Raw genomic sequence first — 21,074 nt, 5'->3', positions numbered from 1 at the left:
TGCCTTGTCCGTACAGTTTTTAAGGGCACTTGAATGTTAACTGCCTGCCGAACAACAGTCAGATTGAATTTTGCTGAGAGCACTCAGCTCAGCATCATAGTTATGAGCCCAATATGTGCCAGATAGCCCAGAGATGAGGAGAGGTGAGTCACTGCATGCGACTGACGAAAGCCAAGTTAACACTGAATCCATGCTTTGCTCAAGAAAATTGTGGTTGTTGGAAGCAATCACTGCAGAAGTTCCATGGGACAGAACCCTAGATCCAATCATCTCCAGTTCTTTCATAATGACCATCCATAAGATCAGAAATGGGGGTCCATGCTGTTGATTGTACAATACTGCTGATGGTTCCTCAGCAAGAATCATTTCATGCCTGCATTGAGCCAGACCTAGTCAGCACCACCTTCTCAAGGACAATCAGGAATTCACAATAAAGTAGCTGGCTTTGTCAGTGAAACCCACAACCATAAAAGCTCAATAAGAAACATCACCAGATTTAATTCAATTACTTGTTTTCAACTGGGAACGACCTTTTTATAAAAAGATAGCAAAGGGCCCCCAAAAGGAAATAAATCAAAGTTTCTTTGATCAGACCACTTCAAGGTATAAGATCATAAATTAAACTAAATTGCAGTACCAAGTTGTCCATAAACATAGCAAGTTTCTAAATTTTACTTTGCAGGATGTAATTATTGATCGCTTTAAAAAGGACCTGCTGGAAGGATTAAATCTTAACAGATTTAGGGGCAAAAGTGATCTTTGGGGAATGGCAGTAAATTGTATTGCCCTCAATATTCAATGTCAGGGACACAAATGGAAACAGATACCAGACGTCTGACAATCCACTATCTGTTCAGCTCTATTGACCACAGATAAGCTTGCATCTCATCTGAAATTGATTACACAACACAAATTCCAGGCCAAATAAATCTTCCTCATTATAAAAGGCAGGAAACTACAATCATAGTGGTGATGATTTCGTTTTAGATAAGAGATCACACATTCTTCCTGAAATTGCGCTGGTTGTCCCTGGCTGCTGCCTGCCTCGCACATCCCAACAACCCACATCTTGGTAGATTAAAATGCCCCAAGCATGGAACAAGGTGGGAGAATAAGGAGTTGATTGGAATTAAAAGTGGTTAGTTTAATTCTGGGGCAGTACAACACTTTACAGTAAAGGTGATCTGGGTTCAATTTCAGCCACTGCCTATAAGGAGTTTGTACGTTCTCCCCGTGACCACCCAGGTTTCCTCCGGATGCTCTGGTTCCCTCTCCGTCCCCGTACCAGACAGAAGGTTAATCGATCATTGCAAATTGCCCCATGATTAGGCCAAGATTAAAATGAGCGGATTGCTTAGCAGCGCGGCTCAAAGGACCAGGGGAACCACTTCTGCACTGATTCTCAATCAATAAATAATAAACACTGAATAAACCAGGTCTTTTTTTTATGTCCAGCACATAATTCTCCAAAACTTCTGCCACCTCCAACTGGATCCCACCACCAAACACACCTTTCCCTCCCCCCAACTTTCTGGTTTCCACAGGGATCGCTCCCAACGCGACTCCCTTGTCCATTCATCCCTCCCCACTGATCTCCCTTCTGGCACTTACCCTTGCAAGCAGAACAAGTGCTACACCTGCCCCTACACCTCCTCCCTCACTACCATCCACAGCCCCAAACAGTTCCTCCAGTTGAGGGGACACTTCAGCTACAAGTCTATTGGGATCATATACTGCGTTTGCTGCTCTCGGTGTGGCCTCCTGTATACCAGTGAGACCCGATGTAGATCGGGAGACCACTTCGCCGAGCATCTACGCTCCATCCACCAGAAAAAGTGGGATCTCCCAGTGGCCACCCATTTTAATTCCACTTCCCATTCCAATATGTCCATCCATGGCCTCCTCCACTGTTGGGATAAGGCCACGCATAGTTCGGAGGAACAACTTATATTCCATTTGGGTAGTCTGGCATGAAAATCGATTTCTCAAACTTCCAGTGATGCCTCCCTACACACAAACACATTCACCATTTCCCATCCCCTTGTCCCTCTCTCATGTTATCTCCTTGCCCACCCATCGCCTCCTTCTGGTGCTCCTCCCCACCCCCCACTTTTTTTTCTTTCGTCCATGGCTTTGTCTCTTTCAATCAACTTCCTAGCTCTTTGCTTCATCCCTCCCCCTCCACGTTTCACCAATCGCCTGGTGTTTCTCTCCCCACCCCCCCACCCCCAACTTTCACATCTACTCCTCAGCTTTCTTTCCTCCAGTTCTGGTGAAGGGTTTTGACCCGAAACATCAACTGTGTTCCCCCCCCCCCCCCCATAGGTGCTGCCTGGCCTGCTGAGTTCCTCCAGCGTTTTGTGTGTGTTGCTCAGATTTCCAGCATCTGCAGAATTTCTCTTGCTCAAGTCTTTAATTAATGATGAAAAGGAATTTATTACTTATAATTAAACTGGATCACCTAATTGGATTTAAGCTTTTATAAATTTGGAAGAATAAACTTGCATCAATTGTATCAAGGAAAAATAGTCTGGAAATATTGTCAGATAAATTCAAAAACTCCAACTTTTGTATGTAATATGATAATACCAAAATCTATTTACATTGGGATCTCAAACATCTAATTACTATACTCAAAGTAATGCGTAATATCATCCATAACTATAAGTGACCCACAGTGCTATCATTGTGTGTCCTCTAAAATGTGGACAAGACAAAGCAAACTTATCATTTGGCTCTGGTATACACCAGGATGCACATCGGATTTTGAATAGAACAAAGATGGCTGCTTCTTCCCATCTTCTATGAAGTAAATCAGGACTAGAGGAGATTGAAGCACAAAACACTGCCATGGACAATGTTATGAAAAAATGGCCATAAACTCACACTGGTGAAAGATGATCTTTGATACAGTTGAGAAGACAAATTGTACAAAGTAGGGCTTTGCTCCCCGTCAATGATATAGGCAATGTAACACCATTGCCCAACTACTATTGCTATCACACCACACAAAATTCTAAATAAAAGTCAGCAGTCACCTTGAATTCTGGCAGTGCCACCTGATAAAGTCTCAGTGTTGAGCACCCCATACACCTTTACAACACGGAACTTACTATCTCATCCTGTCTCAGGTTTAGGACAACCTGATTCACACACACCACTATTGAGATTCACATTGCCAAAGGACAAATACTGTGGGATGAACCAAATAAACATGTCATTAGTTTATTCTAAGGCACAAAATTCAATATATATAATTTTTCACTTTCTGTTCTGAATTTTCAGAATTTCAAGATTCAAGCTGGTACACAAGTGTAAGAATCCAATACAGCACAACACACAATAGTAATAAATATAAATACACAGGGTAGCTTATGTACAAAGATTGATTCTATCACCATAAAGTGACACTAGGCTGTACACGAGGTGACTGAAGGGAAATAACACAGCAGTGGTGGAGTGTTGATCAGCCTTACTGCTTGGGAAAGCAGCTGTGTTTTTTTTTTAGTCTGGTGGTCCTAGTGTGGATGCTACATAGAATGGAGTGGGACGAACAGACCATGAACAGAGTGAGTAGAATCTTTCATGTTACTGGCCCTCTTCCAGCACCTTTCTCTATATACACGTCCTTTGTGGCAGGTAGGTGGGGCCAGTGATGCATTGCGCAGTTTTGACTACCTATTGTAGGGCCTGCCTGTTTGACACAGTATAGTTTCCATACCAAGCAGTGATGGGGCTCTCTACTGTGCATCTGTAGTATGACGCGAGTACAGATGGGCCAAGTCCATCTACTTTAACTTAGATAGAACTCCACATTCCAAGAAACTAAATATAAATTCTTATATAAATAGCCACCGAAAATCTTCAAACATGCTCATAAAACATGTTTAAAAATGCAATTACAACTACTATTAAACCAGAAGACTTGAGTCACCATTCTGACTGACAGCTGGTGGAAACAAACTGGATTAATGTGTTTTAATGGCTTATTTATTGTCCCTCCCTTCAGACAACAAATGGCAGATCTGAAGATCCTGAGCAGTCTGAAGCCTGCTGTAGTAAAGTTGCCAAGCAGACTTTACATTTTATAGCGTCTTCACAAGGCCTGAGCAGCTTCAGTAATTCTGAAACCAAATCAATGCTCAACACAGCAAATTACATTAGAACTCCAATAACCTGCCACCTCCATGATATTAGTAGTAATGGACTATTAATTCATTTGGCTTTGAGATGTTACATAATGGTTGAAATTTTATATTGAGCGCAATGAGGGTCAAAGCAGCAAAGTAATGAAATATCTCTTTGCTAAACCAATGCAATGTAATAATTGAACCGCAAGCTATTGTAGTTTTACTGTATAGCAACTTTGTGTACATGTATATACACCATTTCCTCAAATTTGATCTGTCTCAAATTCTGAAGCATTTCAATCGATGGCAGTAATGTGTGTCCTGGTACTTTCTAAACATTTAGCATAAGTTGACCCAATTTAATATTGAATCCTTTCATAACATCAAAGACTTCTGATTCTTTTGGTAATTTCTTTAAGGTACTTGAATGTTAAAACTATAACAATACCATATTGGCTATTGCAGTTACTTGGAAATCGGATTCATACTTAAGTATAGATCGTTGGAAGAATGAAATTTCCAGCTGTATTCCACTTGAAAAAATTACTTGTAATTCAAGAGATAAATATGAAACATTTCTGAAAATTTGGCGCCCTTATTTACAAAAGACAGGATTAAATATATAGGTGCTCCGAAGATAAAATAATTGGTTATTTGGGGAAAGAAATAAATATATATACGAAAGTTATTACGAACCCCGTGGAGCATGTGGGGATCTTCCAATATCCAGGCACTCTTTCTTTCTTCCTTTTTCTTTATAGGGATGTTAGGGGGGAAGGGCTAAGGGGAGGGGGGAAGGGTATATATTTTTTTCTTTCCGTAATCATTTGAAAACTCAATAAAAAAAGTTTTTAAAAAAACAAAACCATATTAAATCTATAAATCTACTTAAACCAATAAGAACAAGTTCTCACGCGAATATGAAATGAAGCGCCCTTGGAAAATCATCACATAAATTGAGCATGAAGGAATCAGGAACAACAACCCTAACAAAGGTTTTATTTCGTTTAGGACATTGATTGACATATTGCTTCAACCACAACCCTAGAGCAGGGAAGCAACTTTCTCCCGTATCTCCATGAATGCCATTCAGACTAACGGAATTCTCAACTTCACTTCTTCCCCTAAACGCACCGGCAAAGGAAAAATCCTCTGTGCTCCATTCAGGTCAGCTGCACCTACCACGGACCTCACAACCTCCAAGTTACTGCGGCAGAAGTTTAATGCTAGAATGAACCATAGTACAGCTGGAATCCAGCCAATGTATTCCATGTTTGGAATCATGGACTTGATGCTTCTTCTGCTCAGAAAGCCAAATGGTCTAAACTCTCAGACTGCGCTCCATTATCTAACTGCAGTCGTACAAGTGAGGTGCAACACCGGCTTAACTGTCAAAGGATACGACAAAAGGAAGAGAAGTCGATTCTGAAACCAGTCCAGCTCCGCCAAAAATAAAGCAACATGTAGTACCTGCCCGTGTCAGTAAACTTCCACAGTGTTTAGAGTTCCACAGGAAGGTAGCTGCTTGGACAATGTGCCACAGGAATACGTGTGCATTGTTAAGCACGTGAAAGATCAGATACCTGCTGAACAGGCACTGGACACTTAAATGCTGGCAAAACCCCCCATTAGCAGCATGGGGTTACGAATATGATCAATTACAGGCAGCTGCAGTCGAGTCACCACCACCAAACTAGCCCATCCCGTTTCTCTTTATCACAATACCATAATGGAGCGCCATAAACAAGGCTGATATCTATGTATCCGTTCCAGGGATTACAGCACAACATTCAGACTGGCATTCCAATGGAACACAGACAAAAAGATGCACTAGACGCACCTGCCCTTGTGTGGAAACAAGAGTGTTCACAGCAAAACATTAACCTGCCCTTTCCAGCATTTTCTATTTTTATTTACAGCAGCAAGACAGGCTGGAGAATTCGCACACATGACCAAAATTTGTCTCACAACCAACAGCAAAATCGCTCCTTTTTGCATTCCTGTTTATGGACCTTGCTGCAAAAGGCGTCTTCTGCTCCAATTCTTCAATTACAAGTGATGCCACTTTAAAAGTATCTAACTTTATGCGAAGTCCTCTTCTGCATTCTGCAGCCATGAAAGAAACAAATATAAAACTCATCTTTACAGTTCTTCAGATACAAATAATGTGACAAGGAGGGGAAAGGGGAAAAAAATTACAAGATGTGATGATTGAACATACCAGCTCATACCACTAGCAGCCAATTCAGTTTTTGACATTAACGTGAATCAGGAACAGTATGGGTGTGTGAATGTCACTAGATTTGTTACAAAAAAAATTACATGGATGGAATATTATCAAGGTCTATTAAAAAAAAGAGATGCCAAGTATTGAGGAACAACTACAGAAGACAAGTAGGCTGGAAGAAAGAACCGATTTAGGTTAACAAACACAATATGGCTGCCACACAAAATACTGGTGGAATGCAGCAGGCCAGGCAGCATCTGTAGGGAGAAGCACTGTCGACGCTTCGGGCCGAGACCTTTCATCAGGACTAACAGTTAGTCCTGACAAAGGGTCTCAGCCTGAAACGTCGACAGTGCTCCTCCCTATAGATGCTGTCTGGCCTGCTGCGTTCCACCAGCATTTTGTGTGTGTTGCTTGAATTTCCAGCATCTGCAGATTTCCTCGCGTTTGTTTTACAATATGGCTGCATATTTTTTGTTCAAAGACAAAAGCATATTTTAAAATCACATAATTCTCTGTTAAAGCAATAAAGCTTACAGACAAATCCTGACTCCAGTATAAAATGAACCATCAAATTACCAAGATATGGTATACACAAAGATTTAAACATGAAAATGAATTTTGCTTCTTAAATTATTTTTATTCTATCACATTTCAATACCAAACTGATCAGAAGTTCCGGGTATTCCCCCCACCCCCAAGTAAATTGCTTGATGGCTGTGTTACTAGACTATTCTACAACAAATTGAGTATTTATAAAAAGCATGTAAAGCTTCAAGTTTATCCGTAGAGAGTGTAAAATTACAATAAACTCAACAGGTTCACAAGTGCTCAAACAACTGAATCTGTTACAAATGAACAATTTGGCCTACATGGGACTCAAGGTCTTCACTACCCATTTGACTGAACTTTTGAGAAGCAACTTATCCCATAAGTTAAAAATGAAGCTGTTCAAATACATAGCTCCAATTCCTCTCGAAGTATGAACAACTGGAAGTAGAAAGGGTGAAAAGTATTTTAGAGCCCAATAACATGAATGCAAATGTAGATTCTTATTATATTGGGTCAATCTACAGGAAATTAATGAAGTACACTGCACACTCTGACAGTGGTGTCTGAAAAGAGGATGCTGTCCAAGTTGCATGCCATCTTGGACAATGTCTCCCATCTACTCCATAATGTACTGGTTAGGCACAGGAGTACATTCAGCCAGAGACTCATTCCACCGAGATGTAACACTGAGCATCATAGGAAATCATTCCTGCCTGCGGCCATCAAACTTTACAACTCCTCCCTCGGAGTGTCAGACACCCTGAGCCAATAGGCTGGTCCTGGACTTCATTCCACTTGGCACATTTACTTATTATCATTTAATTATTTATGATTTTATATTGCTATATTTCTACACTACTCTTGGTTGGCGTGGCTCTAACAAAACCCAATTTCCCTCGGGATCAATAAAGTATGTCTGTCTGTCTGTCTGTCTAAAGTAACCTGCCACAAGACACTCCCAGCAGGTCACACTCCTAGTTTTCAGGTTATAATCTCAAACTCATTTAGCAACCAGACAAACATGCCAAATAAACAGCTACATGCTCCACACAGAATTCAATGCAGTCTGACTGGGCACTACATTCCAAAGATTATGATTCACTTGTCAAATACTTCTACCAGTAATTTTGGGAGAAGATGAATGAAGAGGTGGAAAAGGACAAAGTCCGAAAGTACACCTCCCATATGAAGGAACATTTCCTTTCAAAGATTAACTCAGAACGGCAATATTCACAAACACTGATCAAGCCACCAGATGGACTTACATTGGGCAACTATTTGGGAAGTGCAGTATGACCAAACACAATGGATCCATGTGCCATATCTGATTAAATTAAAACTTCACTACCTTTTTCATCAATTACAAGGGAATGTACATGGCCACATTCGAAATATCCCAAGAAGTTCATGTACCACTGTTGCACAAAAATCAGATTCTGATTAGGAACAGATTTATATAGTGCCCTGAAAAGGAATTTTTAATTACACATGCACAGAATGTGGAATCACTGGTCAGAACCCAAGTTCATTTCTCTACCTCTCGAGAAGATAGTGGTGAGTTGCGTTCTTGTACTGCGGCAGTCCATCTTCTGTGTCATTCAATGATGTCAATACATTGTCATTTAACAGTGTGCAAATGTGGGTGGGCAGAGGGTAAAAACTGGACTTTCAGGTGGTGGTGCTACATTTAGCTGAAGTTGTGAGATTGCGTTATGCAGTCAATGTCTTGACAAGAAGCTGCAATGCACCTTGTTCCTACTATGGGTCAGAAATTCGGAGGCTTACTTTGTGAATGAGACACATCTGAACAACTGGTTTCAAGTCAGGAGAATGCAAGTGCCACAGCTTCCCTAGTTCTGGACCATTACAGGCAAGATGTTGTCTGGTCTCACTACCTATCCTGTAAACAATGGTCTTAGCTGTTCTAAGATTTCAAACAGAATGAATGGAACAGCCATTTGCTCTGTTAAGATGAGGTCACGGTAAAAGGAAATCAAGGCAAGGTCAGTGAGTTAAAGGAACTTAATAGTCTGGCTCGATAGACGTGGATATTTTTCAAGCAGAAGCAGAATGAAAAGTTTGAGAATCCATGAGAAAGGGATCATGGACCTCCTCTGGGATGTCTGGCTGATGGTGGAGCGAGTAGGCTACACGCCAAGTGACCAAGGACTGTAGACAGGCTCAGAAGTTTAGACAAGTCTATTATTGGACTTGAAGACAAAAACAATAATTATCTTGGAGGACTAAAAACCATCGTAAATAACCGAGCAGAAAAGTGGCGAGTGTTTTTGTGCAGTAAAAAATTTAAGAGTTTGTCCTCTGGGAATGAACTATTGTTAACAGATATGTTAGTTGATCTCAAGCAGATAATAAGGACTTTACATCTGACATCAGTATCCTTTGATTTCAAGCACTGAAGAATTTTAAATTTGAAATATTAATAAAGCTTGTAGTTAATCAGTTCATTGACAGGATACGTCACCACAGTTAAAATATGTCACTTCCTCTAAAGCAGGGGCTCCAAACATTTTTCATGCCATGGATCCCTACCATTAACCGAGGGGTCTGTGGACACCAGGTTGGGAATCCCTACTCTAAAGGAATGGTCCCACTTTTGTCATTATGTGTAGGTTAAGCAAACAAGTTTTACCACCCAAATAAGATGCTATTATAAAAGAATTCAGTAAAAATAAATGCCTAACAATGGCAAAACAAAATTTTAACCCAGTAACTGTCACAGACAGTCGGATTTCAGTCAACAAGATGGCAAATGAAAATATCATATCCAGCTTAAATTCAACTGCAAAAACAAAAAAAGACAATTATCTGCTCAATATGTGCATAGAGAACATTTTTGGCTAAGTAGAACTCCAAGTTGTATTAACGTTTACTAACAACACCATTGCTGTTGGCAAATTCGAAGGGGATGACAAATTGGCATACAGGAGGGAGGATGAAAATTGAATGGTGCCACAACAACCTGTCGACTTAATTTCAGCAAAACCAACAATCTGATTACTGATTACAGAAACGCCAGAGGTCCACTAACCAGTCCTCGTGAAGGAATTTGAGGTAGAGAGGATTAGCATTAAATTCATTGGCATTATCATACCAGAGGATCAGCACACAAACGCCATTCCAAAAGTACAATAGCACCTCTGTATACTTACAAGTTAGCATAGATTTGCCACGTCACCAAAAACTTCAACACTTTTATAGAAGCTAGGTTTGCAGTGTAGAGTACCCTATTTGGTTGCATCAAAGCCTGATATGGAAGCACCAATGCCTAAATCTCCAGAAAGTGGTGGACGCAGCCCAGTCCATCACAGCAAAGCCCACCCCGCCACTGAGCACATACACATGGAGCGCGGTCACAAGAAGTCTGCATCCATCAAGGACCCCCACCATCCACGGCCATGCTCTTTTCTCCGTTCTACCATCAGGAGGGAAGTACAGAAGCCATAGGTCCCACACCACCCAACAACCATCAGGCTCCTGAACCAGTGTGAACAACAGTGAACTACATCGTACAGACTCACTTTCAAATCACGTCATCAGTATGAATTATTTTGTTTGCACAATTTGTCAGTCTTTGTTTATGCATAGTATTTCATTAACTCCATTGTATTTCTTAACTTTTCAGTAAATGCCTGCAAGAAAATTAAACTCTAATAGCATATATTAAAATGTATGTATTTTGATAATAAAACTTACTTTGATATAGAGAAAGCTACAAAGAATTGTAATGCATGAGCATAAAGCACAAAATAGTTTTAATGCATTTCTGTACATAAAAATTCAGGGAATATTTTGGATCATTAGACTTGCAAGAAAAAAAATGTAGAGAAAAACATTTTAAAAATAACAGACCTTCCAGACCGGACAGCTGAAGGCAATGTAATCAGACTTGCAGAGAATAAATTTAGCTGCACATTTTATACCTATCCATCAGCTAAATTTTAAAAAGTGGGAACAAACCGAATGATAAAATGGGCCAATGCTTCTGACATACCCAAAATTAAAATACTAAATACAGCTTACCACTATATTTCCCCAAATTGATGTAACTGAGTGTAACAAAAATGATTAAACAGGAGGAGCAAATCATTTTAAGGGACAGCGATATTTGCAGCACAACAGTTTATCCAATTTTTGGCTAAAATTAGAGAAATATCATATGCAAAAAATAATTAAGTTCTTTCTTTTACATCAACTGTCTTTTTACACAGCTTGAAATCAGTTCTGCCAAGGTCATTCAAAGCCAGCACTACAAATTCAATCTGAATAGTCAGGAATTTAAAACAATATGTACACTGCCACGTCCAGAAATGTTTTCAATAGAGTGACAAGGTATAATGCAATCAGAAAGGAATTCAATGATATTGCACTGTTCTTTCCATTTATTTGATGTTATTAAACATCTTCCTCACAATGTCATACTATCTGGATACAAGATGTCTCAACCGTTTAAACACATTTCACATGGCATCGCCGCAACATCTATTCTACAGAAAGTGATGCAGTTTCTTTTAAAAACTGAACCTCCAATTCCAAAGCAGGTAGAGAAGGAAAAATACTTGGGAGGAGAAACACTCATTTCTCCAAACAAGTTAGATTGTTGAATACAGTAGAACAAGACACTAACCCAAGGACAAAGCTGTGTATTACTGAATGTTCTAAATAGTCAAAACAACCCAAAAAGTTACATAAACCTAATTGTGCAACACTAACTGTAATAATCATAGAAACTTGCAGAAATTACGTAGAAATGTTAATACCGGTTGGAATCCAGTAAGATAATTCAATACACTAATCGACTTCAGATTTAGTCCTCAAAACCAATTATATTTTACAAAGTACAATAATTTTACCCTTTCAAAGATGCAATCTCAACTCTTAATCTTTTCCAAACAAGAAGAAAGAAGATTTTTTTTCCCCCACCACAATCTAATTATTGAAGTTCAGAATACAACCAAACCTATTTTTGGAAACTAAGCAAATCAACAGTAAACATACAAACTCAGAAACAAAGGTCAAACCTCTTTCCAAAATGCATTTTAAATCCAAAAGTCAGAATTCCAGCCACTTCTGAATATTGTTCAAATATTTTACACTTACCCCCTTGCCGGATCCAATGTGATTGCCCTCGGCTGGTCCAAATCTTGCCAAAATAATACTTTCCGTAACGATCCATCCAAATTTGCAACTTCAATCCGATTTGTTTCGGAGTCTGTCCAATACAACTTTTTCCCCAGCCAATCACAAGCCAGTCCATCCGGTGATACAAGTCCCCATATCACCACATTCTGAGTATTTGCTGTCTGGTTTAGAAAAATGAGTTTGATTGCTTCTTCACTCACATCTGTCCAGTATACAAGATCCTCGGAAAATACAAAATCCACGGCAGCTGCATCTTCCAGACCGGCAACAAGAACCGTGGCGTTCGTCTTCCCTCCGGCAGCATCCACTAGCCTCAAGTCTCGCCGATTTGCAAACAGTAACAGTGGTGCCCCTATGCACATTTACAAAGAATAAAGTTATCGTAAACTCTTAGCAAAGCATCGTACATATACAGAGAAGATCACTCCTTGCCATAACAATAAAGCAAAATACCATTTTAGTTTACAATTAACAGATCTTTATCCAGGAATAAAAATGAGTTTTAAAAATCCCTTAAAAACCTGGGTTACCTGAGAAAGAAGGACAATCCCATGCAATTACACTGTAAATCAGGCCTTCAGGCCTTGCAACATAGTGTATATAATGCACACAATTTTCAAAATGGAGCCAAGTAACCTGGATCTTATCTGTGTCTGCACAATTCACAGTTTACAAAAAGTGCAAACTGAAACTTTTGCCCAGAAACAAACTAGAGATTCTCAAACATCTAACATTTCAGAGAGGCATTTAGCTCTTGAGTCCGAACTTTAAAATCCAAAACATCACAAAGCTTTTGGTCAGCTAGAAAATTATACTATCAATGATGTTACTTAGAACAACTGGATATGCACTTTGCTATTTGCATATTGTTAATTTTGCAGTGAACAAGGTAAACTAGAATTTTTGAAATTTAAAACCTTGTGGTTTTAGATAAAATTGTTTCAAAAACAAAATCAAAATGTAAACTTAACATAGCTTCTTTTCATCGCTGCCAGATTTGATTAATAAAATATGCACTGAATCAGAAATCCAGTTATATTATTAATCTAAGCAATGAATATTAGATTCAAGTTCAGTCATCTTTCTTTTATTTGTATACATTGATGAACAACTTCTGACCATTTTAAATTTATGTTGACCTTTGTGTTTATTTGGCGAGTGACAATCTTCAAAAAAATTCCAACATTCTACAAATTTATGTACTTGTGTACTTTTAAAATTTGCATACATATTTTCTAACTAACCCAATTGAAAACTTCCACTCTGTCAAAACAACTTTAAAAAAATGCCTAGTCTGAGGTTGCACAGGCTTTAACCCTTACTTTTGCGGCTTCAGAACACTACACCTCTAAAACAATACAGAATAAATCAGACTTGGAAGACATGATGGGCATTCGATACACTAAACAACCAGCATAATTTCACTAACATTTGAGCCACAGTAAATTCCACCAGATACAATAGCCCATTGCATTTGTACCATCATCACAAACTGTCCAATAAGCAGTCAGCTGGAAATCACTAAACATTTTTAGGCATTCCTCAGTTTGTTTGTAAACATCAGTACATCTATCAAAATAAGACATCATTAAAGCAATAAAGCTGTCACTGAAAGTCAAAAATATTATACAAATGTAATATTCATAAAATATTTGGACTGCAAAATTAAAAGCTGAGAAACTACGTCCTTGCTTCTAGCAGACGCCTCTCCACCATTCCTTTTGGAGCCAAGCAGCTAATAAATAACTCAACTTTTGCACAAACGTGGCCATCTCAGCACTTGCTTACACAATGGGCTAGTTTTGAGATCCAGCAACTCTGCGCAATAATAAATATTAGTTGAAGTTGACGTAAATTAAGCACAGGCAGTATATTTGGATAAGGTGGGTGGGGAGAAATTGATCCAATCTGTTGTTCATTTACCTACAATTAAAACCAGACACGACTTGCAGTGTATTTGAAATTCAAAACTTGTGCTTTCCCCAGTTCTACCATGTATTGCCTCTCAGTTCTGTTTTTTGTCTTCAAACCATATTTCTATACTATTAGAAACTTGGAATATGTTACTTAAAATACATATTCTTAATTAACTGCCAAATATAAACTTCCTTCGGTATTTTCCCTAAATTCTAAACCTATCAATCTACCCAACTCATCTGTCAGGAATCTTTATGACAGCAATGAGGAATCCAGTATGAAATACCAGCGATGCACTAATAGCAAAAGCAATTTGTATGCGACATAACGTAACCAGATCGAACTTCGGGTCAAGTGATCCACAGAACTGCTTGTCGTCTTCTAAAATAACCCGTTTCTTACTTTTGGTCTTAGTGACTTAAATTTCCTGTACAGTTCACATAACTACCTGTTGCATTTCGCTAATCAATATATATCCGTTAGCGTATCGAACACGAAAGTAAACACTTTATTTTACTATGACAAAGTCTTAAAATTAAATTGTACAGCTCTGGTAGAGGGGGTGGGAGTTTAGCTTGAAAATTACAATTTACTTACTTGTGCCTGAGACAAACACTTAAGTATTAGGTTTTCTTCAAATTTAAAGGTAGTATAAAAGTTCTAAAACTATCTGGGGAAATTTCGAGCGAATTTCATGCCCTGGGGGTAATATTTTGTAAAATTAAAAAAAAATAAAGAAACCCATTACAAAATGGTTAAAATGAACAACTCAATTGCTTTCTTCAAGTGAAAGGATCAGATACCCTGTCGCAACATTTCGGTCGGTCGTGTTTGCTTAATGCTTCGTACATAACTACAATATGGCAAGCAGATGCTTAAAGCATTTCTTTCTCAACAAAAAAAAAGTTCCAGCAGATCCATTCCTCCCAGTGAGCACCCCGCGTTGCTTGCCAAGCATCCCCCCTCCCATACACACACACACACACAATCTGCAGTTCTCTCGTCAGAAAAATATATGCCTTTATTCCACCGCACCACACTCTCACACACACGGGAGAGACAAACGGCAGAAAACGCTGCACGACATTTTATTTCGGGCTCCTAACTGAACCTTTCGACTTCCAACGTAAATGATAACGCGTGCAATCCCGGGGCGAGGGACGACATTATTAACCCCCCCACCCCACCCTCCTCCCCTCGTGGGCCCCTCACAGCAACACACAAGGCCACTCACTCGCGCTCCCTTTTCGCCTTGCGAGAGAGAGAGAGAGAGAAAAAAATCTTTTAACTTTTACTCACCCCTTATCAAAGAGCAGACACTGCACAGCAGCAAATTCCTCAACGCGGAGCCCATTTCCCCCCTCTGCCGTCTCTTCCCTCCGGCCGGTCAGCGAGGCGACACACTGGAACGCATAGTTACAATGTTACTTGGGGGGGGAGGACGGGACGGCCGCTCAGTCTCCCGTCTCGCCGGCCATGGCTCCGCAGCCTCCACTCACTCGCGTGCACACATCCCTCAGTCTCGGCGCAAGCACACCCCTCTCCCTCCGCCGCCAGCACCCTCCTCCTCCTCCTCCTCCTCCTCCTCCTACCTTCCCGGTTCTCCCTCTGTGCGTACTACTTTCTTCCCGGCGAGCTGGCGAACCACAGAAAGCGCTTCATGCATTTCTTTTCTCCTGGGCATGTAACATTATCCCCCCCTCGCCCCTCGCCCGCCTCCTTTATGGGAGTCGCGGCTCGCCTTTTCGGGGGATTTCTTTTGCGGCAAGGAGCGGTGTTCTGCCTTGGAACAACATAACCCTTTGACCCGGGCTGCGGCGCTACTTTTTTTTTAACACTGGAGCATCAAGTATCCTTTGTGCGTGGCTCTGCCTTCAGGTACTGTGTGCGCGAAGCATGTGGGAACCAGCAGCCGACGTGGAAGAAGCACCGGTAGATGGTGACTTTTTGCATCTTAATCAAGCAGAACTGATTACAAATAAATAAAAGGGGGAAAAGAGGAAACCACAAATTTAAAGGGAGATTTACAGCCAAGAATATTCTGATTGAGAAACTGCCGTAATTATCTATTTGTAGATTTCCATTTTTTCCATTCTCAAAAATAAGTATACCAATGAACAATTACTAAATATTTTAATATTAATTTGTTTATGCATCTATCGTTAAAGGATTTTATTCTTGATAAGAATGGGGGAGCAATTCACCTTTTTAGTCTTTGGCTTCAAGGTACTTTATGAAAGTGTCAAAATATCATAATCACTTTTTCACACCTTCTGATTCTGCAATAACTATTATTGGGTTACTGAATTATCAATTAGTAATGACGACAAACAGGAATGGTATCAATAATGTATTGCTTCAATACTGGACGATACAACTGTCCTGACAAAACAATAGCCTTAATGTTTCCCATTGTAACAAACATATTTAAATCATATATAGGGTAGTTCATTTTCTTAAAACAAAGTCGTAAAAACAAACTGGCTGAAGATCACAGATTTATGACAGATCTCACGGTCCTGTTCAAGGTGAAGCTGAATCAGAATGAAGAACGGGTTTAATATCACTGGCATCTGTTGTGAAATGTTGCTTTGCAGTGGCAGTACAATGCAATACATAATAATAAAAAATGATAAATTACAATTAAAGGTACATAGGAAATAAATAAAATTAAATCAGTAGTGTAAATATTGTTAATGGATTCATTGTCCATTCAGAAATCTGATCACAGAAGGGAAGAAGCTGTTCCTGAAACATTGAGTATGTGTCCTCAGGCTCCTGTACCTCCCCTTTCATGGTCACAATGAGAAGAGGGCACGTCCTGGGTGATGGAGGTCCTTAATGATGGATAGCCCTTTTGAGGCGCAAACACGAGGAAATCTGCAGATGCTGGAAATTCAAACAACAACACACACAAAATGCTGGTAGAACACAGCAGGCCAGGCAGCATCTATAGGGAGAAGCAATGTCGACGTTTCGGGCCGAGACCCTTCGTCAGGACTTCCACAAAGGGAAGGGTCCTGACAAAGGGTCTCGGCCCGAAACGTCGACATCGCTTCTCCCTATAGATGCTGCCTGGCCTGCTGTGTTCTACCAGCATTTTGTGTGTGTTGACCTTTTTGAGGCATTGCCTTTTGAAGGTGCCCACAAAGCTGAGGAGGCTAGAGCCCACGATGGAACTGGTTGAGTTTACAACTTTATGTAGCTTTTTCAGATCCTGTGCAGTGGCCCCTCCATACCAGACGGTGATGCAACCAATTAGAATGCTATCCACGGTAGATCTGTAGAAATTTGCAAGTATCTTTGGTGACATCCCAACTCCCCTCAAACTCCTAATGGAATAAAGCTGCTGTTATCCCATCTCTGTAAACGCATCAGTATGTGGCACCCAGGATAGATCCTCAGAGACGTTGACACCCAGGAACATGAAACTGCTCACCCTTTCCTCTTCTGATCCCTCGACTGACCCTTACCAAAGTCCACAATCAGTTCCTTGGTCTTACTGAGGTTGAGTCCAAAGTTGTTACAGTGACATCACTCAACCAGCTGATCAATCTTCCAACGCCTCCTCGACACTGTCTGAAATTCTACCAACAATAGATGAGTCGTCAGCAAATTTGCAGGTGACTTCTGAATTGTGACTATCCACAGAATCATGAGTGTAGAGAGAGGAGAGTAGTGGGCTAACTACACATCCCTGAGGTGCACAAGTGTTGATTATCAGTGGAGAGGAGATGTTAGTTCCAATCTGCACAGACTGGTGTCCCGGTAAGGAAGTCGACAATCCAGTTGCAGAGGGAGGTACAGAGGCCCAGGTTTTGGAGCTTGTTGTTTCAAACTGCGGGAATGACTGTGCTGGACGCTGAACTGTAGTCAATAAACAGCAGTCTTATGTAGGTATTACTATTGTCCAGGTAACCCAAGTCTGAGTGAAAAGCCAATGAGATTTCATCTGCTGTAGACCTATTATAGTGATAGGCAAATTGCAGTGAGTCCAGGTCCTTGCTCAGGCAAGAGACAATTCTGGCCATGACCAACCTCTCAAAGCACTTCACCACAATACGTGTGAGTGCCACCGGGTGACTGAGGCAGCTCACCCTGCTCTTGTTGGCCACAGATATGATTGGTGCCCTTTTGAAGTGCTGTAGGTGGGAATCTCTGACAGCAGCCGTGAGAGATTGAAGATGTCCTCCCTGAACACTCCTACCAGCTGGTTGGCACAGGTTTTTAGAGCCTGAACAGGTAGACCATTGGAGCTCAATGTCTTGAGAGCGTTCACCCTCTTGAAAGATGAAGAAACGTTACTTTATAACATGTCATATGGTTTATATATTCTTTTTTTTTCACCTGTTCTTTCTTACCTTTTTGTGTGAGGGAGGGGGTTTGGCAGTTGTTGGTGCTTCGTTAGTTTTTTTGTGTGGGGGGTGGAGTTTGCTGTTTCTCTTTGAACAACTTTCATTAGTTTTCTTTGTTTCACGGCTATCTGGAGAGGACGAATCTGAATTGTATACTTCGAAAATAAATGAACCTTTGTAATACTCACTAATTAGATCACTGATTTATGGAAGCAGAATGTTCGTGACAAACAAGTTATTTATCGTTAATGTGGAATTGTATTAAATAGTCTGGGAAAGATTGCACTGGGAGTGTGAAATTGATGGGAAGGTGGTGGTGAGGTGGAGCAGTGGCTGGAGGACTGATATTTTATTGGTAGTTCATGGGAATATGGAGTAGAGGTTGAAGATCAAAACCCAAAGGTAGTTTCAGAGATTCTTAATTATTCTGAAAGCAGTTAAGGAAGGATTTTAAGAGTTTCTCCGTCAGCAATCTGGGAGTTGGGGAAACTAATTTAAAACCATCGTTGGGCTACTGGGTTCTAGATACAGAGAAGAAAAAGACTCTGCACTGTATCTATGTACTCGCAGGGAGTATGCATAAACCTAGAACTTTGGTGTTAGGAGCTCAATATCTGGACAGATATGTAATCATATTTGGAAGGGGACAGGACAGGGGAAAAGCAGGAATAATGAGAATTACAGGGATGGATTAGGCAAATTTGGGGAAGACTTTTGTAACATCAAATTTTAGAATTTTAGTGAGATGGATTCCAGACATAAGCAGTGTTAAGCTATTGAAGGTATTCAGTACTTTTCGATTGAGTGGTATAGTAGCATAGCGGTTAGCACAATCGATTTACAGCGCCAGCGACCACTGATTGGGGTTCAATTCCTGCTGCTGCCTGTAAAGAGTTTGTATGTTCTCCCTGTGGCTGTCTGGCTTTCCTCCAAGTGCTCCGGTTTCCTTTCACATTTCAAAGACATACAGTTGGGTTTAGTGTGCTATGTTGGCGTCAGAGGTACAGCGACACTTACTTTTGCCCCCAGCAGAACCCTCACACTGTGTTGGTTGTTGAGGCAAAGCAACACATCTCACCAATGTACATGACAAATAAAAGCTAATCTTTAAATTTCTCTTTATTGACTGAAATTACAGTCCAGGGAACAAAACAACAAAGATGCAACTCTTGTTTCAGAGCATGAAAAGCCGTTGATGGTTGTTCGCCCGTACCTTTTCACTCCCCCCCCCACATAAGAACACCATCATCATCATCATCATTATGTGCCATGTCGTATGACGTGGGCAATCATGGTCTTCCAGCTGTCTTTAATCTGAGAAGTTCTAATATGCTCTTCAGAACTTTTGTCAGTCCATTCCTTGATGTAACTCATGAATGTCATGTATTGTTAGCCGCAACTTTTTGTTCCATCAGTCTTTCCTGTCACTGCAAGATGTTCAGGGTTACACTTCCCAGAAATTGCAACCACCGTTTCCTGATTGGTGATATCAACTCTCTACTCTGCCCCACCCATGATACTTTTCAGAATTCTTCTGAAAAACCACATTTCTGCAGCTTTGATTCCTCCTCATTTTGCTTTGATATTGTTCAACATTTGCATCCATATGTCAGTGTGGAATGAACATAGCACCACAACACTCTGAGTTCCACTCCCAGAGAAATTATATCACTCTTTGGTGTCTTGCTCGAACACCCGAACATGCATTTAGCAATCGCAGTCCTTCTCCTAATTTCAACATCAACCTACATTGATGTTATTGTGCTCCCTAAGTTATTGAACTTCCATCTTTGTTTAATTGTTTTGTTGCCCACTTTCAGTTTGCACTTCTGTATTTCTTTCTTTGTGAAAACCATACAGCGATCTGCTGGGTTTCCCCTCTCGCTATGGAAGGGGAGACACCTCTGTCCCCCGTGTTAGTGAGAGGGAGAAAGTCTGTGGCACGTCGAAGTGCCGGGCCATGGACTGTAGTTTTGGTTGGACCCAGATCATGATTTCTTTGGGGTCTTTGCAATTGCTTGCTGGGTGGGAGGTGGGCACTGATGCTTCCAGCCGGAACAAGCGGGGGCAGGGGGAGGAGGGTTGATGCTTTGCTGCTGCTTGTCTGTGGGAAGAGGGTGGGAGCTCTGGTGCTTTCTCTCATTTACTGTTTGGGTTTTCTTCTGTTTCGTGGAAGTCTGTGAAGAGTAAGAATTTCAGGATGTATACCATATACATTCTCCGATATTAAAAGGAACCATTGAACATTCAGTTTCTTGCATTTGATTGTCTCCTTGCACAGAACACTTTACCGAAATTCCTAGTCTTGAAGTAAAAATTGGGTTTAAGTTGTTCAAACACTGCATTTTTGTTAGCCTAGTGAAAGTGCAATTAAAAATCCCTAATCTAGACTGAGCACCTGGTGTTGAAACAAATGGAAACATTGAGGTAAAATAAAACATTGTTGTCACACCGAGTGGATTTGGGCAGAAAGTATTGGAGAAGGAGGAATGATAGAAAGAAGTGGAGTCTCAGTGATATGGGAGGAGCGAGTGGTCGCAGAGAAGTGTGTCTGAGAAGCAGGGATATCAGGGTCCTCACACTTAGGTAAGACAGCAGAAATTTCTGAAAGAGAGTCCTGTTCAATTTCTCCAGATGGTACCCTGGAGGATAACACTATAGTCGTATAAATAATGAGCAGCAAGCTCTGTGAGAGGAATTAGTTAAGCAGACATTGACCATCATAATAATCTT

General features: G+C 40.5%; 1 protein-coding gene across 2 annotated transcripts in view; it reads right to left on the bottom strand.

The window, feature by feature from the left end:
- lrp6 (low density lipoprotein receptor-related protein 6) overlaps nt 1-15,676 on the bottom strand; it is a 149,808-nt gene extending 134,132 nt beyond the window's left edge. Inside the window, exons 1-3 of one of the 2 annotated variants that reach the window (XM_073059413.1) lie at nt 15,579-15,676; nt 15,286-15,389; nt 12,028-12,421 (exon numbers count right to left, since the gene is read on the bottom strand). In XM_073059413.1, coding sequence (XP_072915514.1) covers nt 12,028-12,421; nt 15,286-15,340 — 449 coding nt within the window. In that variant the 5' untranslated portion in view covers nt 15,341-15,389; nt 15,579-15,676. Of the gene's footprint in view, nt 1-12,027; nt 12,422-15,285; nt 15,501-15,578 lie in introns of those variants that run through there. The other variant, XM_073059412.1, reaches the window with a different exon arrangement.
- Between the last annotated feature and the right edge of the window lie 5,398 nt (nt 15,677-21,074).

Source organism: Hemitrygon akajei, chromosome 10 (genome assembly GCF_048418815.1).
Source record: "Hemitrygon akajei chromosome 10, sHemAka1.3, whole genome shotgun sequence".
In the NCBI taxonomy this organism is placed as follows: domain Eukaryota; kingdom Metazoa; phylum Chordata; class Chondrichthyes; order Myliobatiformes; family Dasyatidae; genus Hemitrygon; species Hemitrygon akajei.
The sequence above is the reverse complement of the archived record's forward strand: the minus strand, read 5'-3'. Positions and strand labels throughout refer to the sequence as shown.